This window comes from Convolutriloba macropyga, chromosome 2, assembly GCF_964194025.1.
Source record: "Convolutriloba macropyga chromosome 2, txConMacr16.3, whole genome shotgun sequence".
Classification (NCBI taxonomy): domain Eukaryota; kingdom Metazoa; phylum Xenacoelomorpha; order Acoela; family Convolutidae; genus Convolutriloba; species Convolutriloba macropyga.
In genome coordinates, this window is record NC_134469.1 from 20,622,333 (window position 1) to 20,642,411 (window position 20,079).

Here is a 20,079-nt window from a genome sequence, read left to right on the forward strand (position 1 = left end):
CATCTTGGAAAAATATTCTAGTCACACACACTTTCCGTCGAGCAGTCTCGTCCCCAAAACACATCGAATTTTGTTTTTTCCTCAACATCAGTTGGCTGGAATACAGTTTCGTCAATCACCATCTTCGCAATACCTACAGTGGGTTCCAACAGTAGTTCTTTTATCATCTCAAAATCTTTTCAATAACAAGCTTCAATTCTCTGGCCGATAGCATCTGAAATTGATGCAGAATATGTTCACTTTCCACATTTTCGCGAAAGACTTTCAAGTGAGTCCAGTTAGAGCTTGTGTTGATGGTTTCCTCTGGGATGCTGATTTGAAACTTCCGGTTATCGTATTCTTGAAAGGACCAACAGTTGTTTCTTCCATCGTACTCCTCATTTGTTTTTGAGTCGTTGTTGTCTTTTTTATCATCTGTTTCTTTAAATAGTGAAAACATGCCCTCATTATGGTAATCCAACTGTGGTGAGGGAACAACTGGTTTTCCTGCGTAATTTCGTTTGCGTATGGGAAAGGAGAACTGTTTTTTGGAGTTAGTTGAGACTGAGCTTTGATCCATCTGTGGCGTGAGAATGTGAAGAAAGTAAAAAATGAGTTTTTAAAGCAGAAATATGAAACATTGAGTATACAAGGGTAACTGAATATTGAAAGTGGAAAGAAACAAATGAATGAATTATCTTCAAAAAAAGCTTGATATCTTGAACCAATGAAATTTAAGTAAGAACGTGAAAAGTTGCGAAAATAAATTTCGTAACCAATGAGATCTTATAAAATAATTCGTAACCAATGAAAAATGAGTGCATCATGACGTAATAGTTATGTCACTTCTTTTTTAGTAACATCACGTGATGTCAAAGACGAGTTTTCTGTATTTGGTCACGTGAGAGAATTTAGCATCGGACACAAGCGAGTTATCTTACTATTAAGACTTTGATTAGAGAACACCTGTAGTTCGAGAAAGGGATAATTTGATGAGATTATTGGCTCTCATGATTGTCATTTTCCTGGATCGGAGGAAGAATAAGGTCTTCGAAACGGGGCAGATTGAAGGCTTCTGTTTTTTTTTTAGAAAATGAGTCAGCATGTTTGCAGAACATGTCTTCTACCCACCAAACACCGTAGTGATTTATGTCACGACAGTATGGGAACATAATACCTTTGCTGTCTTTCAACGGGTGTTCTTTTCGATTTCTTTCAATTGTTTGAAAATAACTTTGGAGAGAAAGCAATGAATTATTGACTATTTTCGGCTAGGTGGAGGTTATGATATCTAGCTGCCTCTAAAGTTCTCCGCAATCCTTTAGAAGTGTCAAGCTGGTAGTCTGTGTTTTTATTGTTACTCTAGTGCAATGCACCTCAAAAGATTATTCCAAATTGTTATCGGTTACTACCGTTTTAAATACTGATGGTTCCGTGTTCGTAGCGTAATCTAAATCTGAATGGAGTGTAGAAAAAGATGTTGAAGGAAGTAAAGGAAGAATCGGAGTCTTTTGCATTTCTTAGGCTACTTATGGTCAACCAAGACAAAAGACAAAATGAATCGATAATGTTTCTCAGCATCAATATTCCAAAATCAGATCTGACAGATTATTTGATTGGATAAAAATTAAGAAATGGTCATGTTCAAAATAATAATACATAACTTTTTCTGAAATCGGAAAATTGGAACTTCAGTTGAAAACGACACAATAAAACACTATTAAAAAAAATAGATTTAACAAACTTGTAAAAAACTGAAAAATTCAAAAATTAAAAAAATGTACTTTTTTTAGTATGGGAATGGGTAAATGACCTTATTTATTTGTTGTTAAGGCACTATCTTTTAATCCCTTTAGTGTTAACAGTTTGGGTATCATGCTGTGAGGTATAATTTTGAAAATCGCAAGCCGTACGTAACTGTAAATGAGTCATCCTATATAATTGAATATTAAAACTTTATCTTGCTAATCCCCTTTGAGTGAACAGCTTGGTTATCATACTGTGAGGTACGCTTTTCAAAAGTCGTACGTAACTGTAAATGAGTCATACTGATTTATTGTTAAAGGTTTTGTCTTGCTAATCTCTTTTGTGTCAACAGCGTGGGTACCATGCTGTGAGGTACATCTTTGGTAATTGACATTAGTTAAGTGTAATCTGTGAATCGGTAAATGACCTTGCTATTTTGTTATTGTGTGATTATCTTTCTAATCTCCTTCGTGTGAACAGCTTGGGTATCATGCTGCGAGGTACGTCTTTGGAAATGTACATAAGTAATGTGTTATATGGTGGGGGTAAATGACCTAATTTGTCAAAGCAATATCTTGCTGATCCCCTTCGTGTGAACAGCTTGGGTATTATGCTGTGAGGTACCTCTTTGGATATCACGTAAGCCTTACATAACTGTAATTGAGTCATCATATCTTATTTATTATTAAAATATTACCTAGCTAATTGCCTTCATGTGAACAGCTTGGGTATCATGCTGTGAGGTACATCTATGGAATTTTAATTTATTAAAGTGTAATATGGTAGGGAGTCAGTGACCTGACTGATTTGTTGTTAAGCACTATCTTGCTAATCCCCTTCGTGTGAATGTCTTGGGTGTCATGCTGTGAGTTACGTCTTTGGAAATTTACGTTATTAAAGTGCAATATGCGAATGGGTAAATGACCGAACTAATTTGTTGTTAAGGCACTGTCTTGCTAATTTCCTTCATGTGAACAACTTGGGTGTCATGCTGTGAGGTACGTCTTTGGAAATTTATATCATTAAAGTGTAATATGGTAGGGTTTCAATGACCTTACTGATTTGTTGTTAAGGGATTATCTTGCTAATCCCCTCGTGTGAACAGCGTGGGTATCGTGCTGTGAGGTACATCTTTGGAATTTGGGGGATTATGGGCTATGCCTAATGTTAATACATAGGTACTTCTTTCCCCCCTGATCTGCTCACATATTACTACTGATTGATATTTTTCTAAATTTGTGGGACTCTTTTTGGTTCAGCTGGTCAGGTCGACAACTTTGAAGTTTGTTGTTCTTTTCTTTGGAGTGTATTTCAGGACTTGTCTTGTTATGTCTATTAAATTACGCGTTTTAATTTTGTTTCGAACATTTGATCGCGCGTCAAGAAATAAAGCAACTCTGTGGATTACCACTACCACTGAACAGCTGAATTTGTGTGCGTTATGGCATTTGTTACTTTTGTGGGTCTTCAGATCAATTGAGTGATTAAGATTTGATCATTCATGACAACTCATTGAGCTTTTTCAATGGATTTAATGTGAACAGCTTGGGTATCATGCTGTGAGGTACACTTTTGAAAATCACGTAAGCCGTACATAACTGAAAATGACTCATCCTATCGAATTTAATATTAAAACATTACCTAGCTGATCCCCTTCGTGTGAACAGCGTCGAAGTCGAACAAACAGCTCCGAAGTCAATAACTTGGCAGCAAACACAAATCTGCTCACATATTATTTTTGGCAAGAATTGGGTATTTTTTGCCAAGAATTGGGTATTTGTTGGCAAGAATTGGGCATTTTTGTCAAGATTTGGGTATACCCGCTGTTTCTTCAATACCCTACTCATCTCTTTAGTTCTTTCTGCTGATTATAAGACTCATCATAAATAATTTGTTGTTAAGCTACTATGTTGCTAATCCCTTAAGTGTGAACAGCTTGGATTTCATGCTGAGAGGTACATTTTCGAAAATCACGTAAGCCGTACGTAACTGTAAATGAGTCATAGTATCTAATTTAATATTAAGACATTGCCTAGTTAGTCCCCTTCGTGTGAACAGCTTTGGCATCATGCTGTGAGGTACGTCTTTGAAAATCACATAAGCCGCACCTAACTGTAAATGAGTCATCCTATCTAATTAAATATTAAATCATTAGGTAGCTAATCACCTTCGTGTGAACAGCTTGGGTATCATGCTGTGAGGTACATCTCTGAAATTTGACATTAGTAAAGTGTAATACGGGAATAGGTAAATTACCTCACTATTTTGTTATTGTTATTGTTATTGAGGGATTATCTTGCTAATCTCCTTTGTGTGAACAGCTTGGGTATCATGCTGTGAGGTACATCTCTGGAATTTGACATTAGTAAAATGTAGTTTGGGAATGGATAAATGACGTCACTATTTTGTTATTGAGGGATTATCTTGCTAATCCCCTTCGTGTGAACAGCTTGGGTATAATGCTGTGAGGTACATCTCTGGAATTTGACATTAGTAAACTGTAAAATGGGAACGGATAATTGACCTCAACATTTTGCTTTTGAGGGATTATCTTGCTAATCCCCTTCGTGTGAACAGCTTTGATATCGTGCTGTGAGGTACGTCTTTGGAAATTTACATTAGTAAAGTGTAATTTTGTAAGGGGTAAATGACCTTACTGATTTGTTGTTATGGCTCTATCTTGCTAATCCCTTTCGTGTGAACAGCTTGGGTATCATGCTGTGAGGTACATTTTTGAAAAACACGTAAGCCGTACATAAGTGTAAATGAGTCATTCTATCTAATTTAATATTAAACCATTACCTAACTAATCGCCTTCGTGTGAACAGCTTGGGTATCATGCTGTGAGGTACGTCTTTGGAAATTTACATTATTAAAATGCAATATGGAAATGAGTAAATGACCTTACTAATTTAATATTAAGGGATTATGTTGCTAATCCCCTCGTGTGAACAGCGTGGGTATCGTGCTGTGAGGTACATCTTTGGAATTTGGGGGATTATGGGCTATACCTAATGTTAATACATAGGTACATCCTTCCCCCCCCCCCTGATCTGCTCACATATTACTACTGATTGATATTTTTTCTAAATTTGTGGGACTCTTTTTGGTTCAGCTGGTCAGGTCGACAACTTTGAAGTTTGTTGTTCTTTTCTTTGGAGTGTATTTCAGGACTTGTCTTGTTATGTCTATTAAATTACGCGTTTTTAATTTTGTTTCGAACATTTGATCGCGCGTCTTGTTATGTCTATTAAATTACGCGTTTTTAATTTTGTTTCGAACATTTGATCGCGCGCCAAGAAATAAAGCAACTCTGTGGATTACCACTACCACTGAACAGCTGAATTTGTGTGCGTTATGGCATTTGTTACTTTTGTGGGTCATCAGGTCAATTGAGTGATTAAGTTTTTGATCATTCATGACTTAACTCATTGAGCTTTTTCAATGGATTTTTTTAACACTTCAGGTTTTGGTTTTTTCTCATTTTGTCATCTTTGCGTTGCCTCTGCTTTTAACAACCTGATAGTTATCTCAGATGAAATATTGATCCCCATGGAAATTTGATGTTGAAGAGCAAGTAGTAACCGAAGGCATCGGTAATTTCCTTGTTATTTGGGTTCTACTGTTTTGGGTGGCCAATTAAAATTTTAAATTTTGGTGCCTTTCGTGCGTTGAAAGTTTATGGCTGCTAAGCGGCATAATTTTATTCAAAAATATGCTCGTAATAATAATTGTAGTTCAACGCTCCGAATGGAGAGGTTCTTAAAGAGAGACAACATCCTTATCTCCATCAACCCACAGAAATGGACCTGATAAACAGCATGACGGAGGGAGTAGGAAAATATCGAACCATAAGCTGGATGATTTTGGGAGTAAACAAAACGGAACAGAATTGGTGAATGCGACGAAAAGGTCAAAAGAAGAAAGAGGAGGTAATCTGTCCATTTTAATGCCAATAACGGCCCAGCGTTTAGTGGCTCACTCTGAAATTTATCACACCTGTCTTAATAATGAATCTAAATCAGAGAGTCTGGCAGACAATGCGTTTGATTTTTTGATTTTGGTGTGAAATTTGAATACGACAAGACCGTTCAATTCGAGAGGACATTAATCCAAGCACGGGATTCAACCATGATATGAAACTATAATTTTTCCATCTTTGCTTAAGCCAGCCACCGACTTTTCGTCCAATCGTTTTTTTTTCTTCTGACCATTTGACTCTACGTCTAAGTGCGGTTCACTGAAACTTTAAGGGACATAAATACATGGTTTGAAGGGTGGTTCTTAGAGTTTGACCCCCTCCCTCATTCCCCCCCCCCTTTTCACCCTATCCGCCAAGACGCCGCTGGCTGCTATCGAAGTCAACAGCTGGGCAGTCGTTTGAGAGCAAGTCTGCCGTCGTTAGTCGCTCATGTTCTTACGGCTGTCAACAACACCAACGCTAGTCAAATATCTGAAATTTTAATCAGCGTTCAGACCCAGTTCTCTAATAAAAAGATATTTTTAATAGCCGCACAGCGATAGCTGGGGCTATTATTGGCCTTCTCTTGGTTTTTTACAATTCAAAGAATTTGAATTGTATTGGGGCGCTGTCTTTTTTTACGACTCGAAGAGGAGTATTGGAGAAGTCCTTTTTTTTAATCAATTTTATTGGTGTGATTTTTGAAGCGGGAAATGAAACGCGTGAAAAAATTTGGAGTGATTTTGGCGCTGAACAATAGTGAAGAGCGGAGCGAAAAGAGTGGTTTTTGTTCATACCGCTGTTTTTGAGAGAGCGAGAAATTGATGTGTGAAAAAATTTTCTCTAAGCGAGCGAATTTTTTTTGTTCACGTGCGGCATTTTAAAGCAGTTTTTTTTTCATTTCTCTTGGTTAAGAGGTTTGGTTTTGATTTTGTTTTAATTTTAGGCTGCTTTTGGTATTATTTTGAAGTTCTCTGGAAATTCATATGAATTTTATGATAATTCGGAGGTTTCTAATGTATTTTGCTGATTTTCGGGCTAATTTCTGCGTTTTTTTGACGATTATTTTGTTTTACTGGCTCAATTGCGTATTGATGAAACCCCTTCTACTTGAGCAATTTTATGATAACAGTTGGTTTAAGTTTTGTGGTTAAAAATCATTTTTTTGTTGAGAAATATGAGAAAAAAATGGCGAAAATTGGAACTTTTTCTTAATTTTTTGCAGTTTTTCGTTTTTTTTTCTGTTTTTAGCTAAGTTTCTTTGCCTATTATGACTTGCCTATTGTTATGCGAGCATCTGGATACCATATTGGCTGAAGGGGATGTTTCTTTGGATTTATATGTTCTTGAATTATTAAAAAAATTTAGTAACTTTTTCCAGTTTTTCAGTGAAAGTTGTTTTTAAGAACTTTTTTTTTCATAACTTTAGCCTAAGGTATTTTCAAAAATCACAAGTGGTTTTTGTAAGTACTAGTTGTATTGATAAAGTTATTTTGATAGCGATAGTTTTTTTAATTTATAACAAATCTCAATAATCTCAAATCTCAAAATAACGGGATCTCAATTTATAACAAAATTGGTCATATTTTTTATCATATTTTAACAGATTTGATTTTATTGTTTTTACTTTTTTGTTTCAAGACTTTGTTTCAAGGTAATCTTAAATTAGTGAAGGCACATTTTGTTTGATGAGTAGTTGGATGGCGTTTAAATGGATTTTCGCTTCGAGTCGTTTCCGGAATTCTTCCGGCTATGTTTTGTTTTAAGATCTGTTCACACATTTTCATGATTTTTGAAGTCAAATTGGAGTAGTGATTTTGGTCACGCCGAAGCAGGAAGTGGAGCGAAAAAGCGAGTGGTTTTGCGGCGTGAAATTTTTTCGCTCTAAATTTAAAGTAGAGTGAGAAAACGGGGTTTGAACAAAAATTCGCTTTCTCGCTAGTGGTTTTTTGTTCACATGCGGCAATTTCACTTTGATTTTTACAATTTTTTCAATTTTTTGGATCGGATTTTTTTAAATGGTTTTCCCAATCCATTCATAGTCCGTTCATGGTCTAGTTTTCTGTTTAGTCAATGAAAATTCTTTGAATTGTACGTCAGGACTTGTCCTGCTATGTTTTTTTTTAAGATCTGTTCACACATTTTGATGATTTTTGAAGTCAAATTGGAGTAGTGATTTTGGTCACGCCGAAACAGGAAATGGAGCGAAAAAGCGAGTGGTTTTGCGGCGTGAATTTTTTTCGCTCTAATTTTGAAGTAGAGTGAGAAAACGGTGTTTGAACAAAAATTCAGTTTCTCGGTAGTTGTTTTTTGTTCACATGCGGCAATTTCGCTGATTTTTACTGTTTTTTCGATTTTTTGGATCGGATTTTTTTCTAAATGGTTTTCCCAATCCATTTACAGCTCATTGTAGGCCTAGTTTTTTGTTTGAATTAAATTTTCATTTCTCGCTAGTGGTTTTTTTGTTCACATGCGGCATTTTGACATTGATTTTCTGTTTATTTCTTATTTTTTTGTTCTGATTTATTTTAAACTGGTTTTCTCAATTCACTCATAGTCCATTCTATGTCTAGTTTTTCTGTTTAGTCAATGAAAATTCTTTGAATTGTACGTCAGGACTTGTCCTGCTATGTTTTTTATTTCGTCGTCATGATTTTTGTTACGACCATATGACGTCACAGCCACTTTTTGTTCATTCGTTTATGCAATTTCAACTGAATTGCATGTTTGACGTCATTTTTCGCTCTTAGTGGAGCGAGTTTTTTGTTCATGCGCGTGATTAAATTTTTGGTCACACTTGACTTACCAACTCTTTAATTCAAAGAGAAGGTCAAATGGGCGTGTGTCACCCTAAATGAAGGTTATTTGAGATCAGCTAATAGAGGCAGCAATAACTTATACAGATTTTTAATCAAAATATAACAGATCAGCCTTCAATGAGAAGACGAATTTTTTTGGTCTGTCTTTTTTACTGTTTTTTTAGACTGCCGATCTACGAATCTATTGCGGCTATTTTCTGGCAATCTGCCAGCTATGTTTCACATTTTTACACGTGTTAATAGTTTTGCTCTGTTTACATAAAAGATTATTTCCGTTTTTCACTCAATATTTATAATCATTAATTATATACGACACATTTTTGCTATTTTAAATGTTATGTACATGCCCCTGCAAATAGGAAGAAATTGAATTGTCGATTAAATATCGAGTAATTTGTTCATAGTTCAGAAGAAAAAATAGTCGCCTGCCCCCCCCCTCCCATCAGTCACCCCCAACTTTTCACCGTCCGCCATCTGGTGATTTGGACCCCCTCTCTCATTCGGCCCTGCCCCCTTAAAGCTAGCCTCCCTACGAAGTTTGTAGCATTTATCTCAGTCCTGTCGGTCTTTTTTATGCGAATTTTCGCTTGACCGATTTTTCATCTGACGCTTTTGACTTTTCGTCAAAAACGGATACAGGTAGCGCCCAGTGGGCATTAAGTGCTCTTAGAGCCGGCTCAAATTGCGTTGGAGACTCATACTTATGGCGTGAAGGACGGTTCTTAGAGGTTGAAGACCCCTCCACTGTTGACCCCCCACTATTGACCCACCCCCCGCGCTGTTACCCCCCACCCCACTGTTGCCCCCGCAAGCCCCTCGCTAGCTCTCGGTGCAATCCCCCCCCCCCCCCCCCCCCGGTTCTAGCTAATGCCGAATAACCGCTCGCCAAACACACGCAAATTTACATTTTGCTCAGTTTTGTTCAAGCTTTTTGAAAATGTTTCGACATTTTCTGATTTTTATTAGCCCTAGGTGTCAAGGAACCTCCTCCTTAATAATAATAGGTTTTAATAATAGGTTACTGCATAGTTTCTGGTGGTAATGGAATGGTTTCAACATTTTAGCATCACGAATTTAAGCATTTTTCTTGACAAAACGTGCAATTTTTTTGACATTTACCATTATTCAAGTGTTTTTCTGCCCCAGGGGTCAGCAAAACTCCTTAAGGGTTTCATAATAAGTTACTGAAAAAGTTTTAATTGGCCGTGGAATAGTTTTCAATTTTTTGATATCACGTTTTAGCAATATTTTGATGAAACTTGCATTTTTCATGTTTTTTGAATTTTTTTTTGAATTTTTATGTTTCCTCAGCCTCAAGAGCCATGAAACCTTCACTAGGGTTTCTTAATAGGCTGTTTTATAGTTTCTAGATGTAATGGAATGTCTTGCAAGATTTGAAAATTACAAATTTTAGCATTTATTGACAACTTTTGCCTTTTTTCAGTTTTTTGAGATAGTCATCATTCAGGTTTTTTTTAAGCCTCAGGGGTCAGAAAACCTCCGTTAGGGTTTGATAATAAATTGCTGCAAATATTTTGTTGGTTATGGATTAATCTCCAACTTTTTAATATCAGAAATTATAGCATTTTTTTATAAAACATTTTTTAAGTTTTTTTTTTAAATTTCCTAGGTTCATCTTGCCTCCAGAGCCACGGACCTTCCTCTAGGGTTTGATAATATGTTACTGCATAGTTCATAGATGTAGTGGTTTGTTGTTAATTGCTCTCAAACGAAGTTTGTAGCAATTATATTGGTCCTGTCGGTCTTTTTAATGCAAATTTTCGCTTGACCGATTTTTCATCTGGCGCTTTGGACTTTTCGTCCTTCAAAAACGGATACAGCTAGCGCCCAGCGGTCATTAAGCGCTCTTAGAGCCGTTCAGCTGTGCTTCGGCTCAAACTGTTTTGGAGACTTAAACTTATGGCGTGAAGGGCGGTTCTTAGAGGTTGAAGACACCCCCCAATCTTGACCCTGCACTATTGCGCCACCCCCCACCACGCTGTTGCCCATCAACCCACTGTTGCCCACCTCACTCTGCATCAGCCCCCCGGTGCCCCCCCCGGGCTACTGACCAACAACCGGTCGCTAAAAGTACGCAATTTTATACTAATTTTCACATTTTTTTTCAAGCTTTTTAAAAATTTGTTGTTTTTTGTTCTTTCAGCACTAGGTTTCAAGAAACCTCCTTTACGGTTTGGAATAGAGAGCTGCATAGTTTCTTGTGGTAGTGGAATTGTTTCAACATTTTAACATAACGAAATTTAGCATTTCTTGACAAAACGTGGAATTGTTTTAAAATATTTTTACATTTATCTTTCATTATTCACGTCTTTCCAGACGCAGTGGCCAGAAAACGTCCTTAAGGGTTTGATAATAAGCTACTGAAAAAATTTTCTTTGCCATGGATTAGCTTTCATTTTTTTAATGTGGCAAATTTTAGCAGTTTTTTAATAAATTTTGCATTTATTCAATGTTTTAAATTTTTTTGTCCTCTTTTAACTTTCTCCAGCCTCAAGAGCCACATAGCCTCCTCCATTTTTTCATTTTTTTTTGTCATTTATTGTCATTCTAGTTTTTCCCCACCCAGGGGCCAGACAACCTCCTTAAGGGTTTGATAAATTACTGAAAACTGTTTTTTGGTCAGGATAAGTTTTCATTTTTATAGTATCACAAATTTTATCGATTTTTTTTATAGAACTTCCAATTGTTTGTTCCATTTTTTTTTATTTTTTGTCAGTCTTGAAGTTTTTCCCTACCCAGGGGCAAGCAGATTGTTGCGGCTGCTCAAGAATCTCAGCGGAACCGATATATCACAGCCTGGTTCTCGAGTTTTCCGCCGGCCTGATTCTTCACAGGGTTCGATTGATTAACGATCTCGCAGAGTCGTTCGGACGTATTAAAGGACTGTAACTTTAATTTTGTTGATGGAAGTTAAGAAAATCCGAAGTGATAATCTATGTTCAATCTCGTGCTCAAGTTTGTAAGGCTTCAACCAGTGTTAGTAATGTTGCTATCTTCTTGTAAGTAAGCTCAACTAACTTAGAACTCGTAAGATCTTAAGATCTAGCAAAACTTAGCAAAAAGACTCAAGTTGTTAAAGAATCAAATTTTAGTCAATCTGAGAGCCAACTGCTCTTGGTAACAATTTCTAATGGTTCTAAATACAATAAGGTTTCACTAATCAAACAATTGGGTTAAAGAAAATAATCAAATTTTTATCAATTATAACATCATCATTACGTGTTTCTGATTTGTTAATCAAGAAAATGATTTAGGTCATTGTTTGCATAGTAAATGTCAAATTACTGCGATATTTACTTTTGTCGACATAAGCACAGTTGGTTATTACGCGGCTGTTAATGCCTCGAATATACGGTATTTCACCTTTAATGGTCATCTAAAGTATCATAAAATAAACAACTTAAAAAAATTAATAATAAATAACAAAATATTGAAAAATGCCAATTTTGCACCATATAAGTGCTAATAGACACACTTGTGGGTCTGATGCAATAACGTTCGTTGGGTCCATGGATAGCTTAGAGGTAACCCTAACCGTTTGCCATAACCTCGGGTTGCTCCGGTTTTGCCTTCCCAAAATCGGGGGGGGTGTGTACAGATTTTCGGTCCCAACTTGTAAAATTTTTCAGTTTTGACCATTTTTGAGTTTTGACAAATAAGTTTTTTCAGTTTCAAAATTTATTTCTTGCTGTCTGATGGCTTTTGTGGCTCATTTGAAGTGGCGCCAACATCGCTGGCCCTGTTTTCGATCTCGGAAACACCATCGTAGAATACTGGCGCTAACTTCACGACTGGCCGGTTTAGCTCTCCATGTGCCATTTTGGTTCTCACTGATCTCACAACTCCGTCGTTGCCAGTGAAGATCTCAATGATTCGTCCCAATTTGTATTCACAGCGTTTCACAGAGTCATCTACTAGCCAAACTAACTCGCCTTCTTTCAGGTTTCGCACATGTTCTTTTGACCACTTCGACCTCTGGTTCCATTGTGGAAGTTATTCACGAGTCCATCTTCTCCAGATCATGTCGGCATATGCTTGAGCCGTTTTTGAATGATTTTCTCAGGTCATGGTAGCGTTCACTGGATGGCATGAATGGTGCACTCGCGTTCTCTCGTCCTAGCAAGAAATGATTAGGTGAGAGTGCTGTCAAATCTTCAGGGTCGTCACTTACTGCTGTCAGGGGTCTTGCGTTGAGAGTCTGCTCTACAAGACACATTGTTGTGCTGAGTACCTTGTCGGTGAGGCTTCGTTTGTCCAAGATTGCAATCATGACCTTCTTGCAACTTTGAACCAGTCTTTCCAAGACTCCACCAAAGTGAGGAGCTCCGGGAGGATTGAATTTCCAAACAATCTTTTTCTGTGCTAATTCACTCTCAATCTTTGCTTTGTCCCACTCGTTCATGAATGCTTTCAGCTCATTGGCTGCTCCAACAAAATTTATTCCGTTGTCACTGATGATGGTACTTGGGTAGCCACGTCTTGCAATGAATCTTGTCACTGCAGCTAGACGTGACTCGGTGTCCAATGACTGTGCGACTTCGATGTGTACTGCTGGTTGTCAGGCAGGTGAAGAGGTAGCACCATCTCTTCATGGTACGTCGTAGTGGCTTTACTTCGAAGGGTCCGAAGTAGTCGACTCCGGTATGGGTGAATGGGAACACATGTTCATCAAGTCGTTCTCTGGGTAGATCCGCCATCGGTGGGTGAATTGGATTGGCGTTCCTGTGTCTGCATTTGATACATCTCGACTTGATTTTTCTTAATGCGTTTCTCAGTCCGATGATCCAGTATTATTGTTGGAGCATGTTTCTCACGTACTCTGTGCCTTCATGTAAGTTGCCTCGATGCGCTTTCTCCAACAGAAGTTGTACAACTGGATGTTTTGCTGTTAACAACATTGGATGTTTTGCATTGTAATCAAGGTTTGAATGCGTCAGTCGGCCTTTCACTCTAATTGTTCCATCTTCTTCTATGAAGGGTGACAATTTGGCAATGTTTAATGTTTTGGAGATTTCTCTGCTGTTTGCTATAGACTTCGAAACATTCGGGGAGCTTTCGGTTTGAACAAACCGAAACAGTTTTAGATCTGCGTTATGAATTTCGTCTGCGTTGAGGGTACCCTTCTGCTTTGTCTTGAACCTCATGCAGTAGGCAATGAAGTTTCTAATTCGGTTGAAGGTGCTGTATCGTCTCCAGTCAAATAGTTGGTCTAGTTTTGTTTCTGTTGCTACAGTACTCGTAACTTGCTCGGGTTCGAGTTCGTTCTCTTGGCACCACGGCTTTGGCCACTTTTCTTCATCTGCCTTGAGCCATGCCGGCCCAATTAGCCATACGGACTCCTTGAGGCCTTCGATGGAAATTCCTCGGGTTACGATGTCGGCAGGGTTTTCGACACCTTTGACGTGTCTCCATTGATCCATAGATGAGTTTTCCAGTATTTCCGCTGCTCTGTTCGCAACGAACACTTGTTGTTTCTTGTGCGCTGCCTGTAGCCACTGTAGGACCGTTGATGAGTCGGTCCAATGAAAGATTTTGTCAATTTTGACATCATGTTCGTTAGAATCTGCTTTCTGAGACAAACTCCGTAAACAGCGGCTTGGAGTTCTAATTTCGGCATCGTCATATGTCTGATGGGTGCCACACGACATTTCCCTATTACATAGGTGAGTTTCAACGTTGCAATGTCTTGCAGATATACCACGATGCACATTGCTTCCTCTGACGCGTCTGTGAAAATATGAAGTCTGAGGTTTTAACATCCATTTTCGAAATAAAGTCGATTTATTGACATCGTTCTTATTTCTCTCAACTCAGAGCACCAATCACTGAACAGTTTTGAGTGTTCTGCTGACAACTCTTTGTCCCACACTTGTCCCGTTGCTGCCCAAATGCTTTTGAGTAGGAACCGCATTCTAATCGTGAAGGGTGAACATATCCCAAGTGGGTCTAACACTGCTGAGGCAAAGGATAGGACAATTCTCTGAGTTATTTTTGCTGGAACTTCTTGCTCAGTTCCACGACAGACAATGAGACTGTCTGTGTCCACATTCCAGTTGAGTCCTAGGATTGAAGATGATTGTGGTTCTGCTTCGAAAGTTTTCACAACTTTCGTTGCTCTGTCTCTCTGGGATCTGTGACTTGACTTCATCGTCACTTGTTATCCATTCCGTCAAATTGAATCCACCTTTGTTAAGGATTTCTCTGACTTTCTGGTAGATTTCGATCGCTTCTTGAGGTGTTCCGCTGACTTGAGGAAGTCGTCCATGTAGAAGTTTCGCTGGACAGCTTTGACAAGATTATTGTCTTCTTTCGCGTTATCTTTCGCCACTTGATGCAAAGCGTAATTTGCACAAACAAGTCGGCGAGCTTTTCGCCCCAAAAACGTGTCGTGTGTACTCATAGACTTCTATTTTCTGCTCTGGATCTTCTCGCCAGAGAAATCGTAAGCATCGGCTGTCATCGTTTGGGACAGCAACTTGAAGAAACATTGCTTCTATATCGGCTGATAAAGCTATTTGGTGTTCTCGGAAGCGAAATATAATTCCGATCAGACTCTGCAGCAGGTCTGGCCCAGCTAGAAGTTTTTCGTTTAGGGCTACACCTTGATACTTCGCTGCTGCGTTGCACACTCCTCTGACTTTTTCGGGTTTGTGCGGGTTTATGACGGGATGATGTGGTAAATACCATTGCAGTTTGTCTTTGGTTTCATTCAGTTCAGCTTGATATACTTTCCGAACGTATCCAGCGTTGACATCCGTGTCAATGGTTTCCTGATAGCGCTTTCGTAGCGTCTCGTCTTTCTGTAGGCGTCGTTCTAGGGACTTGAGCTGCCCCATTGCAGAGTAAATGTTGTTCGGTAACTTCGTCCTCTCGCCACAGAAGTCCAACTTCGTATCTTTCACCGTTAAATCGTGTTGTTTGCTCCAACGTCTTGATTGCTCGTTGCTCTTCCTTTGAATTTCCGGTGACATCGCAGTTTGAAGCGTAGGACTCGATATCCCACCACCTACTCAACTGGTTTGCTAGTTTATCATCTGCAATTAATGTTGCTGTGATTGCAAGAGTTGCTGCCTGCTTCGCTGGTAGCGGACCACTCAAGGCCCAGCCGATCTTTGATTTCACTGCCCATGGTGCAGTTTTGTCTTCTGACTTCTTGAATTCAAAAGGGTGATGAATATCGTAACAATCTTGTCCAAGATTCACTTGAACATCGTTTAGATTGTAGCTCTGACTTGGCAAGTGCCTCAGATGTGGGTAGCGGTCATTCAACTCTTGCAGCCCTACAATCTGGTCACCCAATTTCAGTTTTTCGTGAACGTAGAATTGCACTGTTGTCAATGGTCGAGACTTCTCATGCGCTGAAACAGCTTTTGGCACTATTTCCGTCTTCACATCTTGTGATCCGTGGATCCCTGCTACTGATAAGGACGCTTTTCGGCCTTGAAGTTGAAGATTAGACACCACTGACTTGTCCACAAATGAGATTGAGAATCCCGAATCACATTGCTAATACATTTAGGCTTAAGTCTCTGTTTGTCAGCTTGATTCGTACCACTGGAAGTCCTCCTTGGTTGATGTTAGTTGCTACTGCAGTTGTAGCATCTGAGACATTCTTTGTAGTTTCCTTCTTCGGTAGTTTGCTGTGCAAAAGCCTATTGTGCCGCCTTCCACAGCTGGGTACACTGCATGTCCTGCTTGTGCAGTCCTTCGACATGTGACCTGGTTTCAAACAATTGAAACACAGTCGGAGCTTCTGGACATGCTCTCGTCGTCCATTTACTTTCATTGATTTGAATTTTTCACATGTCCAAATGGGGTGTTGTCCGTCTTTGAAGGGACATTCGAAATTCTTGGGTTTGCTTGACTCTTCAGCGTTTGAAGCAAAGGTACTCGTCTTCGGTTTATCACGGCTTTGAAATTTGTTTCTGTCAAACGACGAGTTCGTCTGTGCTAACAAGTTCTCATGAATTACAGCTTTGGAGGCAAGCCACTCTTTGAAAACAATCAGGTTGCCTCTCAGTAGTCGACGATCTTGCATGTATTGCAACCACTGTTCTCTCAGTTGCGGAGAAAGTTTTCTCGTTGTTGAAAGTTTCTCGTTTGAGTTCTTTCAGCGCTAGGTGTCAAGAAACCTCCTCTTCGATTTTATATTAGAGAGCTCAATAGTTTCTAGTGGCAGTGGAATTGTTTCAACATTTTAACATCCCAAAATTAAGCCTTGACAAATTTTTTAAAAATTTTTGACCTTTATCTTTCATTACTCAGGTCTTTCGAGACGCAGGGGCCAGAAAACGTCCTTAAGGGTTTGATAATAAGTTACTGCAAAAATTTGTTGGCCATGGATTAGCTTTCATTTTAATGTGGCACATTTTAGCAATTTTTAAAAAAAAATTTTGCATTTTTTCGAGTTTTAAAATTTTTGTCCGTTAAGTTTCTCCAGCCTCAAGAGCCATATAAACTTGCCTCAAGAACCATATAAATTGTCATTTATTGTTATTATTCTAGTTTTTCACCACACAGGGCAAGAAGATCTCCTTAAGGGTTTGATAGTAAGTTACTGGAAACTTTTTATGGCCAAGAATAGTTTTCAAGTTTTTAATGTCACAAATTTCAATATTTTGATAAAGCTTGCTATGTTTTTCAGATTTTTAATTTCTTGTCATTTTTTAGATTTATACGGCCTTAAGAATCTGTGGTGTCCGATTATAGGTTACTGCATAGCTTCTGGATGTCATCGAAAGTTTTCCAAGATTTTAATATCAATTTTTAAAAAAATGTTTGCAATTTTTTAAAATTTTCTGGCACCATCATTTTTTCCGGCACTAGAGTCCTAGGGACCTCCTCCAAGGTTTTGATGATAAGCTGTCGCATAGTTGCTAGAGTTAATTCACTCGTTCTCAATTTTCTATTGACTCCAGCTATAGCAATTTTTTGATAAAATTTATTTTTCAAATTTTTGGAAAATTATTATCACATTCCAAGTTTATGGATCCTGTTACCAGTGAATCTAATTAAAGCTTGAAATTGGGTTACCGGATAGTCTTTTGAGAAAATGAAATATTTTTTGAAGATTTAAATATGTTGATTTTTAGCAAGATTTTGTTAAAAAATTTGAGATTGTTTTCAATTTTTTTGAATATTTATGTACTTTTCCTATGTTTAACGATCATTACTGCCAACGAAACTTTTCATGTCTTGCAGATTGGTTATTTGACAAAACTCCAGAGACAAAAAGCATTTTTAACCTGTTCATTGCAAAATCTGGAAGCGACTTTTAATTTTGCGATATTGCAAATTAATAAAATATCAGTTTTTTATTTGTTTTATTTATTAATAAGGCTAGAAAACTAAAAGTTGCAGAGTCGAATCAAGCTAAAGCTAGCCTCACTAAGCCGTGGCCAGCTTCTGAGGATGCCAACCGCTCGCCGATTGTTTGAGAGCAATTCTCCCTAAGTTAGTCGGTTATGTCAATTATTGGTTAATAAGCCAGTCTTTTTAAGCTGCGATAGCTATAGCTAAAGGGAGCTGGTATTGAACTTCTCGATTTTCCACAACTCAAAGATATTGAATTGTATTGGCGAGCTGTCGTGTGAAATGTTGGAACGGTTTTGCAGAGCATTTTTTTATTCACGTGCGGCAACTTCACTTCTAGATGAGTGCAGGATTTAACAAGGAGATTTTAGGATCGGTTGACAGTTTTAGCATCAAATTTTTGCTGAGTTATTTCATTTAGGGTTTAATGGTCAACATCTTGCCCTGAACTTAGTTGACATTTGTTTCAGCTGAAAAAAGCAGCAATCCAGCCAGCAGTAATTTAAGTGGGAAGAGACACTCCAATCAAGAGCCAGAAATTAGGGTCGCACTGATTGAATCGGAGACAAATGAAGCCACATCGGCGAGACAGAAGAAACGGGTTAATGTACGAAAGAAACGAAAGTGTTCCGACAGACATTTGGGATCCGCGACAGATGGTACCAATCGTGCCCAAAGCGAAGGCATTCTTTGCAGCGGTTTTGTATAGCATTTCTTCAGCCTCAAGAGCCCTGGAAGCTCCTCTAGTGTTTCAAAATGGCTATTGTATAATTTCTAGATGTAATGGAATGTCGTGCAAGATTTTAACATATCGAATTTTAGCATTTTTTTGACAACTTTTGCCTTTTTTCAATTTTTTGACAGTCATTATTCAGTTTTTTAATCTGAAGTGTCAGAAAACCTCCGTTAGGGTTTATAAATTGCTGGAAAAATTTTGTTGGTTATGGATTAATTTCCAACTTTTTAATATCAGAAGTTATAGCATTTTTTTTATAAAATTTTTTTAAGTTTTTTTGAGTGCAGGATTTAACAAGCAGATTTTATGATCGGTTGACAGTTTTAGCGTCAAATTTTCGCTGAAATAGGTTATTTAGGGTTTAATGGTCAACATCTTGCCCTGAACTTTCCTTTTTGAAATTTCCTTGGTTTCTCTTGCCTCCAGAGCCACGGAACTTCCTCTAGGGCTTGATAGTATGTTACCGCATAGTTCATAGATGTAGTGGTTTGTTTTTAATTGCTCTCAAACGAAGTTTGTAGCATTTATCTTAGTCCTGTCGGTCTTTTATGCGAATTTTTGCTTGACCGATTTTTCATCTGGCGCTTTTGACTTTTCGTCCTCAAAACCGGATCCAGGTAGCGCCCAGCGGCATTAAGTGCTCTTAGAGCCGGCTCAAATTGTTTTGGAGACTTATACTTATGGCGTGAAGGGCGGTTCTTAGAGGTTGAAGACACCCCCACTGTTGACCCTCCACTATTGCCCCACCCCCCCTACCGCGCTTTTGTCCCTCACACCACTGTTGCCCCCTCCCTCCGCGTCTTCCCCCATTGTACCCCCCCCCGGCTACTGACGAACAACCGGTCGCTAAAAACACGCAATTTTATACTAATTTTCACATTTTTTGCAAGCTTTTTAAAGCTTTTTTTGTTGTTTTTTGAGTTCTTTCAGCGGTAGGTGTCAAGAAACCTCCTCATCGATTTTATATTAGAGAGCTCAATAGTTTCTAGTGGCAGTGGAATTGTTTCAACATTTTAACATCCCAAAACTTAGCCTTTTTTGACAAAACGTGCAAATTGTTTAAAATTTTTTGACATTTATCTTTCATTACTCAGGTCTTTCGAGACGCAGGGGCCAGAAAACGTCCTTAAGGGTTTGATAATAAGTTAATGAAAAAATTTTCTTGGCCATGGATTAGGTTTCATTTTAATGTGGCACATTTTAGCAATTTTTTTAAAAAATTTTGCATTTTTTCAAGTTTTAAAATTTTTGTCCGTTAAGTTTCTCCAGCCTCAAGAGCCACATAAACTCCTCCATTTGTTTTCTCCTTTTTGTCATTTATTGTCATTATTCTGGTTCTTCACCACACAGGGGCCAGAAGATCTCCTTAAGGGTTTGATAGTAAGTTACTGAAAACTTTTTTTGGCCAAGAATAGTTTTCAACTTTTTAATATCACAAATTTCAATATTTTGATAAAGCTTGCATTTTTTTCAGATTTTTAATTTTTTTGTCATTTTTTAGATTT

The 20,079-nt window shown here is 38.1% G+C and overlaps 1 protein-coding gene across 5 annotated transcripts in view; it reads left to right on the forward strand.

Annotated features, from left to right (window-relative positions):
* The window catches only part of LOC142357812 (diacylglycerol lipase-beta-like), a 73,081-nt gene that overhangs the window by 48,835 nt on the left and 4,167 nt on the right, over positions 1 to 20,079 (forward strand). For 2 of the 5 annotated variants that reach the window (XM_075409334.1, XM_075409346.1), the window contains one exon: positions 5,491 to 5,657. The exons of 1 other annotated variant lie outside the window; for it this stretch is intronic. In XM_075409334.1, the coding sequence (XP_075265449.1) occupies positions 5,491 to 5,657 (167 nt within the window). Of the gene's footprint in view, positions 1 to 5,490; positions 5,658 to 20,079 lie in introns of those variants that run through there. 2 more of the 5 variants (XR_012761713.1, XR_012761711.1) reach the window with 2 other exon arrangements.